The sequence below is a fragment of the Carettochelys insculpta genome, chromosome 2, assembly GCF_033958435.1.
Source record: "Carettochelys insculpta isolate YL-2023 chromosome 2, ASM3395843v1, whole genome shotgun sequence".
NCBI classification, from domain to species: Eukaryota; Metazoa; Chordata; order Testudines; family Carettochelyidae; genus Carettochelys; species Carettochelys insculpta.
The window spans coordinates 260339862-260354141 of NC_134138.1; the positions used below are offsets into that span (position 1 = coordinate 260339862).

The window sequence follows — 14280 nt, forward strand, 5'->3', positions numbered from 1 at the left end:
ATTTAGTGTGAAGATGGCATAAAAGTTTGATATTTGTTTTCTCTCACTCCATTAATACAGATCTCTGATGGAATATGTTGCAGAAATTTATTTCAGGGCTTGGAGAAAGGCTTCAGGAGAGATCTTAGAGGTACTTTCTGTGGTTTGAATTTGTTATTAAGATTGGTTCACCTAAGGATTCTTTGAAATTGATTGCTCATATGCATCTTTATCCAAAGTCACTCCCTTTAGCTTTGGACTCTAGATCTGATGCCTTATTTGAGAGAACTGTCAGTTTTCAAAAAATACTTCTCTGACTCATCGCCTTGGCATAACTGCTGCTTAATTTCCTATCTTTAGACGTTATACTGGAAGGAGAAAGGGTGATGAATTCAGTCGCAGTAGTTCTTTGCCCATTTAGATTCATATTGCATGTCTGTCTTCATTTTTTCAATCTTTTGCGTGAAATTCCTAATTTAGTGGAAAGAATTGAAGGCCATGCCCCCTTTTATGCTGGAGAGTTATAGCTGCAAGTAGTGGCTGAGTATGCACGTTTGCCCTCAAGGATACGTCTTACTAGAAGCTTTAGAGTTTACATGCCTTGGGCACGTTTCTTATATGCAATCTTTTCTTTTCCCCCCCTTTGGGACATTATGGTAGAACCAAATTTAAGATATTTTAATATTAAAACCTTTCTGAAATAAAGCTTAACTTTCAATGTAGATAATTCTGACAAGCTTTGTAATATTTTTTTACAACATTTGGGTCGAGTCTGCACTAGCCCAAAACTTTGAAATGGCCGTGCAAATGGCCATTTTGAAGTTTACAAATGAAGTGCTGAAATACATATTCAGCACCTCATTAGAATACCGGCAGCCGTGGCACTTCAAAATTGACATTGCTCTCTGCCGTGCGGTTTGTCCAGACAGGGCTCCTTTTCGAAAGGACCTCGGCAACTTCGAAATCCCCTTATTCCTGTCTGCTGTTAGGAATAAGGGGATTTCGAAGTTACCAGGGTCCTTTCAAAAAGGAGCCCCATCTGGACGAACCGCGTAGCAGCAAGCCATGTCAATTTCAAAGTGCCGCGGCTGCCGGCATTCTAATGAGGCGCTGAATATCTATTTCAGCGTTTCATTAGTATATTTTCAAAATGGCCGTTTGCATGGCCATTTCAAAATTTTGGGCTAGTGTGGATGTAGCCTTGGAGTTTTTCTACTTTCTATAAGTAAATGTAACATAAATAACAGATGTCAGGGAATTAGTAATTTTAAACTAAACATGGTTTTGATAAGAAGTTTATCAAATAAGGAAATAATTTAGGGTGGCGTGAATAATCTTAATTTCAGAAGAACAAAAAAGCAGTCCATTAGCAATTTAAAGACTAATAGAATATGTTATCAGGTGATTAGCTTTCGTGGGACAGACCCACTTCTTCAGACCATAGCCATACCAGAACAGACTCAATATGTAAGGCACAGAGAACCAAAAATAGTAATCAAGGTTGACAAATCAGAAAAACATTATCAAGGTGAGCAAATCAGAGAGTAGAGGGGCAGAAGGTGGGGGGCAGGGGGTGGAGTCAAGAATCAGATTAAGCCAAGTATGCAACAGAGCCCCTATAATGACCTAAAAATTCCCATCCTGGTTCAAACCACATGTTAATATGTCAAATATGAATATAAAAGAGAGTTCAGCAGCCTCTCTTTCCAAAGTAGTGAGGAATTTTCACACTACTTTCGAAAAAGAGGCTGCTGAACTCTTTTATATTCAAATTCAACACATTTACACGTGGTTTGAACCGGGATGGGAATTTTTTAGGTCATTATAGGGGCTCTTTTGTATACTTGGCTTAATCTCATTCTTGACTCCCCCCATCCCCCGCCCCTGTGCTCTCCGGTTTGCTCACCTTGATAATATTTTTCTGATTTGTCAACCTTGATTACCATTTTTGGTTCTCTGTGCCTTAAATATTGAGTCTGTTCTGGTATGGCTATGATCTGAGGAAGTGGGTCTGTCCCACGAAAACTCATCACCTAATAAATTATTCTGTTAGTCTTTAAAGTGCTACTGGAGTGCTTTTCTGTTTTGATAGTATATAGACTAGTACAGCTTTCTCTCTGTTACTTAATTTCAGCATTAGCCTAATTTTTGTGTGCTGTACTTTGCAAACTTAGCATTCCCTTGATTGCAGTTTTGTGGGTTTTTGTTTTTTTTTTTTTAAAGCAGACAAATTTCATCAAGGGCAACCATCTTGCCGTTCGCTTAGTTCTTAAACAAGGGTAGGATACACAGCATAAACCTCTGCCACTTGAGCTAATAGCTAATATAATACTAGATATGATTAGATTTTTGTTTTCTTTTCATTTTAGCATCAGATCTTTCAACTGGTAACTGCTAACAGCTTGAAATAGATTTCGGGTTCATCAATATGTTCAGATGCTCATGCACGTCAGAGCTTGCATGTGTGTCAGTGTGTGTCTTCTAGTCTAATACATACATACTGTTCCATCAACAAGCGGCTTTTCATATGCATACAGATTAATGTATTATTGTAATACACATATCTCAGGCAATGAATTGTATTTGCCTAATAAAGCAAGTATTTTAATCTATATGAATTATGCAAAAGGAAGATGAAAATTGAAGAAAAAATCAAAATACTTTTGTGAAATCTGGAATTTTTTCAGTAAAAATCTATTTAAACTGAAAATGAAGGGGCTTAACTATAAGCAACTGAAAACAGAGTATTAAAATGTACAGTATCAAACAACATTAAGTAAATCACTTTCTATACTGCCTATAATCTTGTATGTAAACTGAAGCTGGTAATGTTTTTTTTTTTTAGGTTCTTGAGATTAATTGCATTCAGGATTTCATGCATCATGGAATTCATCTTCCTAGGAGTTCTCCCGTACATCCTAAAGTGAGAGAGGTATGTTACTGTAAAACACAACATAAAGTATTAATGCAATGTATTTTGTAAATTCCTTTTCAAAATGAGATTATTTTAGTATGAGAATGCTCCATCTTGAGTGTATCTATATTAAGAATAGTGTTAATCTAAACAAGTTATAGGGTGCTCAAATAGTTTAGGTACAAATTTCAATTTGGGTTCAGGGTCAAAAAAGAGAAGGCCTTTGCATAAGTTAATATAAATTTGGTTCAATATCATAATAAAATAAAATCTGTTTTACAAGTATTTGTTTGTACTTACATACTTCCCTGCACTATTTTGCAACACGTGTTGCATCTTATGTAAAAGCACAGTGAACTTCACTAGAAATTGTTGCACTGCTATTTTATTTTAAAATTAATTAAATGAGAAGTTCAATAATAAAGGCAGTGAAAATTAGATTTTGACATGCATTCTCCAGTGTTTAATGTTGCATTAGTATCATAGATAAGAGTTCCCCTCCCCTCCACCATGACTTTAGTGTCCTGTTTTTAAAATTATATTGCCAGGTGTGTCCATTGCATCTAAACTGTTTTCAAGGTAATCTTTAATAACAATTTAGTTCCCAACTGAATGCTAATATAATTTCTTAAATGCTTTTTTCCACCATTAGTTTAGAAGTACAGCTGTGTGCTATTGGTCTTATGGGAATTTTCTATCCGCTGGTCTTTAGAGGCAGATTATTTTATTGCTTAGGTTCCAATAGTATCTGGTAGCCCATGTGTCTTATTTCTGTTTTGTAATGCTAGTAGAAGCTGCTTCTTGAAAAGGGTTCATGTTTTCTAAATTAATTCTTGCTTCTTATCCATATCTGAGTTTATCTTGTGGGATAGTGTTGTGGTCAAGAAAACAGCTCCTTCTTTGAATTAGGCAATGAGACCATTCCCTTCTTTTAGCAGCTGCTGATTTGAAGTTGAATGGGATGTGGAATTCTGTAGGGCAATACTTTGGAAAATCATGAATGCCAGACTATTTTTAACCACCTTCCTCTAATACCGGATTGTAAACTCTGCATATACCTCAATGGATAGATTATAAACCCCACCAGTAACATGGATCCATTTCACTGAGTAATTCTTAATACAAGACTTAAAAAAGACATTCAAGCAAGACATTAAAAAAGACTGTCAGGCACAATTTTAATATTGAGGAAAATATATACATATCTCATAGAACTGCAAGCGACCTTGAGAGGTCATTGAGTCCAGTCCCCTGCCAAATACCATCCACAACAGATTTAAAAAAAAACAAAACTCTATTTGCCCCGACCCCTAAATCCTTCTCAAGGATTGAACTCATAATCTTGGGTTTACAAGGCCAGTGCTCAAACCACTGAGCTCCAAAGTAAGAGAGCTAAAATCAAAATATTAGGACATGAAATCAAGCTTAATTCTAAATTGAGGTTCGTTTTCAGAGACATTTATGGTTTCAAATTATGTAAATTCATGTTTAAGGTATTTTTAAGAATAACTTTAGATGGATAAACTGTCATACAAAGAATAAATTTAGTCAAAGTACAAAGGTTAATCGGATATAGTTATGGACCATGTTGGCTGACATATGATCTGGCACATAAATATTGTTGAAATCAAGTGGTAATGAAGGAACCCACTCCAAAATAAGGTCCCATTTTCAGAAGTGCTGTGCTTATGTATCTTAGTTGGATGTCAGTGGGAGTGTTAGACTATCTGAAAATAATGCCAAAACCTTATTTTCAGGAAGTGACTCTTCTGGAATAATACCAGTGATGTATGTAGGGTTCTCTGCCATACTTTGGCTATTGTTTTCAACATTTTTAATGTTAAATATGTTAGAAGAACTCAGTTCCTAATGTCTTAATTCTTTTACTGTTGTATGTTTTAGAACTTGATTTTCAGAATAGGTTTTAAATCTTGAAATACCAAGATAAGGAGTTTGAATTTACAGTCTGTTAGAATCTGTGCTTTAATTCTTTGGATCTGTCTCATGGCAGAGTCTTTGAAGAATCATTTAATGCCTTAATATGCAATCTGAATTATTTAGCCTACAATAAAATTTAAGTGGGCATTTCATAATCAACTCTGTTATCTGGGAAGTAGAGTTTTGTTCCTTAAGTTGTCTGCGCATTTTAAAAAATAACAATAATTACAGGCACTTCCTCTCATATTTTGTAGACAGTTTGTCTACAGCAGGAATTTCTAAAACACACATTTAAGTTGGAGTCACGCTTTCCAAAATTGCAATTTTAGCTTGCAGAATTTGTAGTGAACTAAATTATAAATATCAAAACAAAAAAGCAGTCAAGTAGCACTTTAAAGATGAACAAAATAATTTATTAGGTGAGCTTTCGTGGGACAGACCCACTTCTTCAGACGGGTCTGTCCCATGAAAGCTCACCTAAAAAATTATTTTGTTCGTCTTTAAAGTGCTACTTGACTGCTTTTTTGTTTTGATAGTTTATAGACTAGCATGGCTCCCTCTGTTACTAAATTATAAATGCTGTATTTAAAGTACTATTTGTTGAAATGTCCTATCAATATTACAAAATCACCACAGCAAAAACCAAAATATTTACAATTACGGAACTCACATGAGTATTGAGCATGTGCATAAATGTCTGTGGCACAAGTCTAAAATTGTTTTTATTAAAATATATTCCTTTTAATGACAAATGACAACAAAAAGGGTAGACTTTCAATATATTTAACAAAGTTATTGTATTCTTATGTACACACACACTCAAGTTTTCAACAGCTTTTATTTATAACCGAGGAGCAAAAGATCCATCAGAATATAAGGCTGATGAAGTAAGTAGTCTGGTCAACGCATTTCAGCATTGAGGATTTGAGACAGTTATAAGTGAATAGCACATGCTTTACTGTCTGGCCACGTCCAAAGAAAAACAAGACACATGATGGGCTTAATCAGGCCACAACTTTAATGTTAGATATCTGGGACTTCCCAACAGATAAGCACATACAGTGCTGGTAACCACATGTTTATTTCATAATTACTCATGAGGCTTTTAATAGCTCCCCTTCTTCTCTGTCCCTTTCTTGTCAGCGACTTCATTACCAGGGCCTTATTGTCCACCCCCATCTTGTGGGCAGGGTTATCTCCGTGCTGTACGAATTGAATTGCCCCTCTCCCCATTGGTTCCTTTACTAAGAACCCTTTTTGGGGTCATTCTTAAAGCCATTTATTTGGTCACTGTTTACCTTTTCTGTGGAATACCTGCACTAGACATCTACCTGACACTTAAATAATGAGCTGTGACATATGCTATCTGCTATAGACTGCCAGATCAGGGAGATGAGATAGATGAGGCTTTCTTCAGGCAGCCAAGTCAAGCTTCCAGATCACAGGCTCTGGTTCTCATGAGAGACTTTAATCATCCGGGCATTTGTTGGAAGACAAATACATCAGCACACACACAATTCAGAAAGTTTTTGGAGAATGTTGGGGATAACTTCTTGGTACAAGTGCTGAAGGAACTGATCAGAGGGTGTGCACAACTTGACCTGCGGCTCACAAACAGGGAAGAACTAGTAGGAGAGAGAGAAGTGGGAGGAAACCTGGGCTGCAGTGACCATGAGATGATAGATTTCAGGATATGGACAAAAGGAAGAAAGGTGAGCAGTAACATACAGACCCTTGATTTCAGAAGAGCAGACTTTGACTCCTTGAGAGAACAGATGAGCAGGATCCCTTGAGAAACGAAGATGAAGAGGAAAAGAGTTCAAGAGAACTGGCAGTATTTTAAAGAAGTCTTACTGAAGGCCCAGGAACAAACAATCCCGCTGCACAGTAAGAAATGCAAACATGGTAGGCAACCAGCTTGGCTTAACAGGGAAATCCTTAGTCAGCATAAACTCAAAAAGGAGGCATACAAGAAATGGAAACGTGGACAGTTGACTAAGGAGGCGTATAAACATACGGCTGGAGAATGCCGGGCAGTAGTCAGGAAAGCAAATCACAATTGGAACTGCAGCTGGCAAGGGATGTAAAGAGTAACAAGAAGGGTTTCTACTGGCATGTTAACAATAAATGGGATATCAGAGAGGGTGTGGGGCCCCTACTGGATGAGGGAAATAACCTAGTGACAGGTGATGTAGGAAAAGCTGAAGTACTCAATGCTTTTTTGCCTCAGTCTTCACGGACAAAGTCAACTTCCACATGAAGGTCTGAGACAATGCAGTATGGGAAGCTAGAGGGCAGCCATCTGTGGTGGAGGAACAAGTTCTGAGCTCTCTAGAAAAACTAGTGCACAAGTCTATTGGTCTGGATTTAAAGCACCCGAGGATACTGAGAGAATTGGCCGAGGTCATTGCTGAACCATTGTGCATTATCCTTGAAGACTCTTGGAGATCAGGGGAGATACCAGATGACTGGAAGAAGGCAAACGTAATGCCCATCTTTAAAAAAGGAAACAACAATCCAGAGAACTATAGACTGGTCAGCCTAACCTCAATCAATGGGAAAATAATGGAGGGAATCTTCAAGGAATCCATTTTGGAGCACTTGGAAGAGGGGAAAGTGATCAAAAGTAGCCAACAGGGATTTACCAGGGGCAAGTCCTGCCTGACTAATCTGATTAGCTTCTATGACAGGCGTGTCCAACTGGCGGCCCGTGGGCCGCATGCGGCCCTGGACAGCTAGTAATGCGGCCCCACAAGATTGTAAACTTTTAACATTATTATGTGATTTATATACATTAATTATATATATTTTATATGCGGCCCAAGACAATTCCTCTTCACTCAACGCAGCCCAGGCAAGCCAAAAGGTTGGACACCCATGTTCTATGACGAGGTAACAGGCTCTGTGGACATGGGGAAATCAGTGGATGTGATATACCTTGACTTCAGCAAGGCTTTTGATACGGTCTCCCACAACATTCTTGTCCATAAGTTAAGGAAATATGGATTGGATCCTTGGACTATAAGATGGATAGAAATCTGACTTGATGGTCGGGCCCAACAGGTAGTGGTCAACGGCTCAATATCTGGATGGTGGTCGGTTTTAAGAGGAGTACCGCAAGGCTTAGTTCTGGGGCCAGTGTTATTCAACATCTTTATTAATGACATGGATGAGGGACTGGATTGCACCCTCAGCAAGTTTGTGGATGACACAAAACTAGGGGGAGAGGTAGATGTGTTGGCGGGTAGAGAGAGAATCCAGAGTGACCTGGATAAATTGGAGGACTGGGCCAAAAGAAATCTGATGCGGCTCAGCAAGGAGAAGTGTACAGTCCTGCACCGGGGCGGAAGAATCCCAAGCATTGTTCTAGGCTGGGGACCAACTGGCTCAGCAGCAGTACGATGGAAAGGGACCTAGAGGTTATGGTGGGTGAAAGGCTGGATATGAGTAAACAGTGTGCCCTGGTAGCCAAGAAGGCTAACATCATATTAGGGTGCATTAGGAGGAGCATTTTGGGCAGATCTAGAGAAGTAGTTATTCCTCTCAATTTGGCACTGGTGAGGCCACATCTGGAATATTGTGTTTAGTTTTGAACCCCCCAGTATAAAATGGATGTGAATTTGCTGGACAATGTTCAGTGGAGGGCAACAAAAATGATTAAGGGGCTGAAGCAGAAGACCTGTGAGGATAGGCTGAGAGATTTTGGGCTTGTTTAGTTTACAAAAGAGAAGACTTGGGGGTGATTTAATAGCAGCCTTCAACTTCCTGAAGGGGAGTTCTAAAGAGGAGGGTGAGAAACTGTTCTCAGTGGTGTCAGATGGCAGAGCAAGGACTAATGGTCTGAAGTTGAAGAGGGAGAGGTGTAGGTTGGATATTAGGAAAAACTACTTCACCAGAAGGGTGCTGGAGCATTGGAATGCGTTCCCTAGAGAGGTGGTGGATTCTCCATCCCTTGAGGTTTTTAAGTCCCAGCTTGACAAGGTTCTGGCTGGGATGACTTAGTTGGGGTTGATCCTGCTTGAAGCAGGGGTCTGGGCTAGATGACCTCCTGATGACCTCCAGCCCTATGATTCTGTGATATGGCCTACCGTTCATCATGCCATGCCTGTCCAAAGCCCTTCCTGAAACCAGCTATTGGGAAGGCAATAAACTTCAACTGCACCCAAACTAATATGGTAGTAAGGAAAAAAAATTCCATCCCAGCCTCCTAACAATGGACAGCTAGCAGAGTGCCCACAGCAAGTGTTGACCCAGACTGGCATTTCACCACCTAAAATGGGGAAGAAAGGTAGGTCCTGCCTCAGCCTTGATATGTTTAAAATGGAAGCTCCCCTGCTCTGAGCTGTTCTTTTTAAACCCTGCATTCCCAGGTATGATTTAGAGACTCAGTGCCCCTTTTCGAGCAGTTTTCATCTTCACCAGCCTCCTCAGCCATAAAACACTGCTTTCTTGGTCTCCATTCCTCTAACAATAATAATAATCTTCAGTGATAATATACTTGGAGGTCACCAGTTACTTAGTAACCTTCCTTTTTTAAAAAAAATTGAAGTTCTGTTTGTGCTTCTCATTTGTGCATTCTTATCACTAAGTTGCTGTCTTTCTTTCTCTCTTGAAAAATTGTTGATAATAAATATCTAAGGATGAAAGGGTGATGAGAAAAAGGCACTTTTGCTAAAATTTTGTCCTTTCTAATTGCAAATTTGTATAGATTTGAGCTGGTGAGAGACCATACCTTTTCTGCTCTTGTTTTGAAATGAGAATACTTTCATACATAAACTAGCTTGATTTAAAGTAATTTTGTGCTGTGTCTGTGTAATCTTATTCCATTTATACAGGTTAAAAAACAATGTTCTAAAGTAAAAGACATAGTAGAATAAAACAAACTACTTTTGTCAGGTGTATTGAACCTAGGATATGAAATGCATTTCATGCGTTAACTTTGGTTGTGCTTTGACAGTTGCTGAGTTATTTTCACAAACAAAGTAAAGTTCGTCAGGGAGTTGAGGAAATGCTGTACAGATTGTATCAACCTATCCTTTGGAGAGCATTAAAGGTAATTCTCCTTTAAAGAATATTCTCCAATTGCAGTTGATGTAACATTTACACTGACTTTTTTCTTTCAAGAGTTACGGTTTTTATCAGTTTATCTTAAAACAAAATATCTATAAAAATAGGTTCCGTATAAGTAGGATCTTAATTGTATCCAAAGTGGCTTTAAAGCAGTGTTCCTTAAACTTTTTGAAATCACAGAACATCAAACAATATTTTTTATGCCGAACGCCTATGAAAATTTTCTTAAAAAAATTGTTGTCAGACCAAAAAAACCAATGCAGCAAAAAATAAAATAAAGTAATTCAATCCGGTATCATAGCAGTGAAGGCGTAACATTATATCCAGATTTAATAACAAAACAATACCATCAGTGTAGGATATCAATGTGTCAGAAACGCATGGCACACCAGCGAGTTGTTAGCAGAACACCAGTATTTCGGAGAACATAGCTAAAGAAACACTGCTTTGAAGGATGGAGACCTAAGAGGGATGGGACCTCACGTAATTGTGTTGTGTATAGATCTTTTACTGTGCTCATCGCTGGCAATTGCTGTACCTCATACTAGTGTATTAAACAATGTGACTAAAATCTTTCATGTTTGTTCTTTCATCCTCTTCCAAGAGTGTGGATTGTGTTATTTTTAGAATTTTTAAACTCTGTGTGTGTGTGTGTGTGTGTGTGTGTGTGTGTGTTTCACAGATTGATGAAGAAGGGGAATTTACTTAATGTTTGAAATAGAGCATAACTCTTAAGGTACAAATACAGTAAATTCTTTTATATCCGGGATTCTATTATCTGGAACTCTCTCAGGTAACTAGCATTTTAACCATAAGTAAATTTTACTTACATTTCCTGTAAGTACAATATAGTGAAAGTAAATACAAATAAACACAGTAGATACAGTAAGTTTACAGTGTACAGTACAACCATTGGTAAATAAGGTACTCTGCATACATTTTTGTTTGTTTCTTAATATCTAATCTTGTTTTTCTTTAGTGTTATGCATTGCTAGGAATATCTCTCTAGTATCCAGAATATTTGAATATCTAGCAACCTTCAGTCCTGGGGCTGTCATATTTGAAAGTGTTTAGTGTATACTACTGTATACTTATGGAGCACAAAGAATAACTGTCCTAAGAGGTGTATAAATGCTAGTGTATATAGTGGAGGATCATGTGCTAGTCACAGTACCATGTTACCTCCTGTGGCAGACGAACCACCCATTCTGCAGAAGAGTTCCCATTCAGCTCTTTTCTCGTCAAAAACTGTCATTACCAGTGTGTCCCTGCTTGGCCAGAAAGCTCACATGGACCACTGCATAATACAAGGAACATGGCCTTCTTGGGAATCCACAATGAACTTTGAGCAAAAAGGAAAGTGCACTAGTGTTTCTTCCATTCATTTGTTCTCATGGGCCGTGTCTACACTAGCCCCAAACTTCAAAATGGCCACGCCAATGGCCATTTCGAAGTTTACTAATGAAGCGCTGAAATGCATATTCAGCACTTCATTAGCATGCGGGCAGCCGCGGCACTTCGAAATTGACGCGGCTTGCCGCCGCGCGGCTCGTCCCAACGGGGCTCCTTTTTGAAAGGACCCCGCCTACTTCGAAGTCCCCTTATTCCCATGAGCAGATGGGAATAAGGGGACTTTGAAGTAGGCGGGGTCCTTTCGAAAAGGAGCCCCGTCGGGGCGAGCCGCATCAATTTCGAAGTGCCGCGGCCGCCCGCATGCTAATGAAGCGCTGAATATGCATTTCAGCGCTTCATTAGTAAACTTCGAAATGGCCATTGGCGTGGCCATTTCGAAGTATGGGGCTAGTATAGACACGGCCCATGAGAACAAATGAATGGAAGAAACACTAGTGCACTTTCCTTTTTTCCATTTCGAAGTTTGGGGCTAGTGTAGACGTAGCCATTTTGTCCCAATCACCACCACTGTTTTCTACATTAATAAAGAAGGGGGAAAGAAATCTTCCAATCTATGCACAGAAGTGGCCCATCTCTGAAACTGTGATGTCATCAATCAGATCACATTATTTTCTTGAGGCGCAAAATGTGCTCATGGACTCACTTGGCATACACTTTGAGATCTACCATGAATGGGAACTCCCTGAAAAAAGGGTCTTTCAGGATGGAGATTTTCTTCTGAAGGACCCCCGTTTCCTTCTGAAGGAGCCCCATCTTCACAGCACCTTTTGCTTCCAGAAGAGGATCTTCTGGAAGCGAGATCTCATGGGAATATGCTAATGAGGTGCAAGATATTTTAATCTGCACCTCATCTGCATCTTCCACTTCTCTCATTACCATACCACTTCTGGAAGGAGCTGGGAACAAGTGTAGATGCTGCCTAGGATTTTATTCCTGCATCTGCCACTGATTTTTAGTGTGATCTTTATGGAGGTGACTTAATTGCTTCTTCTGTTTCATTAACTAATATATTTGCCTAATAGATTCTTAGGCGTTTCTTTGAGGATCTGTTTGATATGTGTTAAGTGCTTTAAGATATTTGGGATCTCAAGCAGCACCACCTACAAATCCTTCCAGTGTATTTGCTTGAATTCAGTTACTGTATTCTGGGCACTAATGTAAAGGTGGAGGCTAAAGTACAGTATCAACTTTTACAGCTGCAGCATCTTTACCAGAGAGCCTATTGCAGTGTGAGGGCCTACTGCAGTACTAACTGACTTTATTTACTATAGAGCTATACAAAATGGCACTCCTCCAAGTTTGACTTCAGTGTCTTTGAATCCATGATGTGCTGAGGATTCAGTTTACAGCTAATCTAGAATTTATTGGTTAGGCAGAGCATCGAAATGAGATGTAGACGTTATTAATTGCTACGTGTAATAAATAAGTCTTAATAAAAAATACCAATTTTATTAACAGTTCCTTTCCTTCTCCATTGTAACAGGCCAGAAACTCAGAAGTTCGATCAAATGCAGCATTATTATTTGTTGAAGCATTTCCTATTCGTGATCCCCATTTTAACAATGAGGATATGGATAATGAAATTCAGAAACAGTTTGAAGAACTTTTTGTAAGTTTTCATGAAGACAAAATGTGCAAACCAAATGTTAAGTTAAACATTTGGCAATATTTCCATGGAATTAAGGCCATGTGACATGCATATATTGGAATTAATGGAGTACGGGGTCCTTATTATAAGTCGCTTAGCTGTAAGCCGTTTTGCATATAAGTCTTTAAGTAATTCTGGAAAGCAAAATCACTGATCCGCACTTACATTTTTTAGGGGCTGTGGGATCAAAAGCCAGGAACATAGCAGAAATTTGTGGTGGCCGGGCAGCAGGCGCTCTAGTGCAGGGGCCCTGGCAGTGAGCCCTGAAGTCACAGGGGACTGGTGGGGAGCCAGTGGGAAGCCAGTGGGGACTGGCGAAGAGGTGGTGAGGAGCCGGTGGGGAATGGTGGGGAGCTGGCTTATCTTTTTCTATTTATTTATCTATCTTACTGTTAGTTATTATTTATCTATTTATTTATATTTTTATGGGTTATAGGTACATTATATCTAACATAACAGTGTGCCCTGTATGCGTTGGGTACAATCTCAAGATAATTACATTATTCCTCATGGATATTAATTCCCCTTTACAAGTTGTTTCACTATAAGTTGCATTATTTAGGAAAGTAACCTAGACTTATATCAGGGACCTCCTGTAAGGGGATTGAGAATGTTACCCACAGGGAAGAGTGCATAAATATTCTATTAGAGTTCATTCATCTTTTGTATGCTATGATAGCTAGCAGTGTTTTGGAAAAGGACCGAAGTACTAATGAAGTGGGGATCTGGGTTGACATTAATTGAGCTATAAGTGTGATGTAAAAATCTGAGCGAGAACTTAGAAAAGCTTGTTGACACTGCTTGCAGACATTTGTGGCATATTTTCTCAGGATACAATGTGTGAGGAGGACTCTACACATGATTCGTGGTGCAGTGGCTGAAAATGTGCAATGAATGCCTAATCTTAAATTTCTGCAGCTCTTGTGATGGGGTATCTAAACTGAAGAGTAATGGAGATAAGAATTAATATGATGAATTAGAAAAGTGAGGATTGTCAAGTTAATTCCTAAAGCAGAGTTTTATTCTGCTAGGATAAAATGTTTTCTTGAATGCACAAGATGAAATAGTTGATCCCTGAAGATTCCTGGGGAAATTCTAGATTTTAAGGTACTTAAGGTACTTAATTCACAAACAGTGGACAGGGAAACTTGACAATTGTGTGCATAGAGATGAACCTTAGGGGAGAGATGCATAAATTGTGTGCATAAAGATGAACCTTAGGGGAGAGATTTTTTTCAAGCATCTAAGGCTGCATCTACACTACAAAATAACTTCAGAGTAAGGGGCTACTTTGAAGAGTGTCTACACACACTTTTCC

The 14280-nt window shown here is 38.8% G+C and overlaps 1 protein-coding gene across 1 annotated transcript in view; it reads left to right on the forward strand.

The window, feature by feature from the left end:
- NCAPG2 (non-SMC condensin II complex subunit G2) overlaps positions 1-14280 on the forward strand; it is a 106978-nt gene that overhangs the window by 20080 nt on the left and 72618 nt on the right. The window contains exons 8-11 of the mRNA XM_074986294.1: positions 61-130; positions 2825-2911; positions 9789-9884; positions 12798-12923. Coding sequence (XP_074842395.1) covers positions 61-130; positions 2825-2911; positions 9789-9884; positions 12798-12923 — 379 coding nt within the window. The remainder of the gene's footprint in view (positions 1-60; positions 131-2824; positions 2912-9788; positions 9885-12797; positions 12924-14280) is intronic.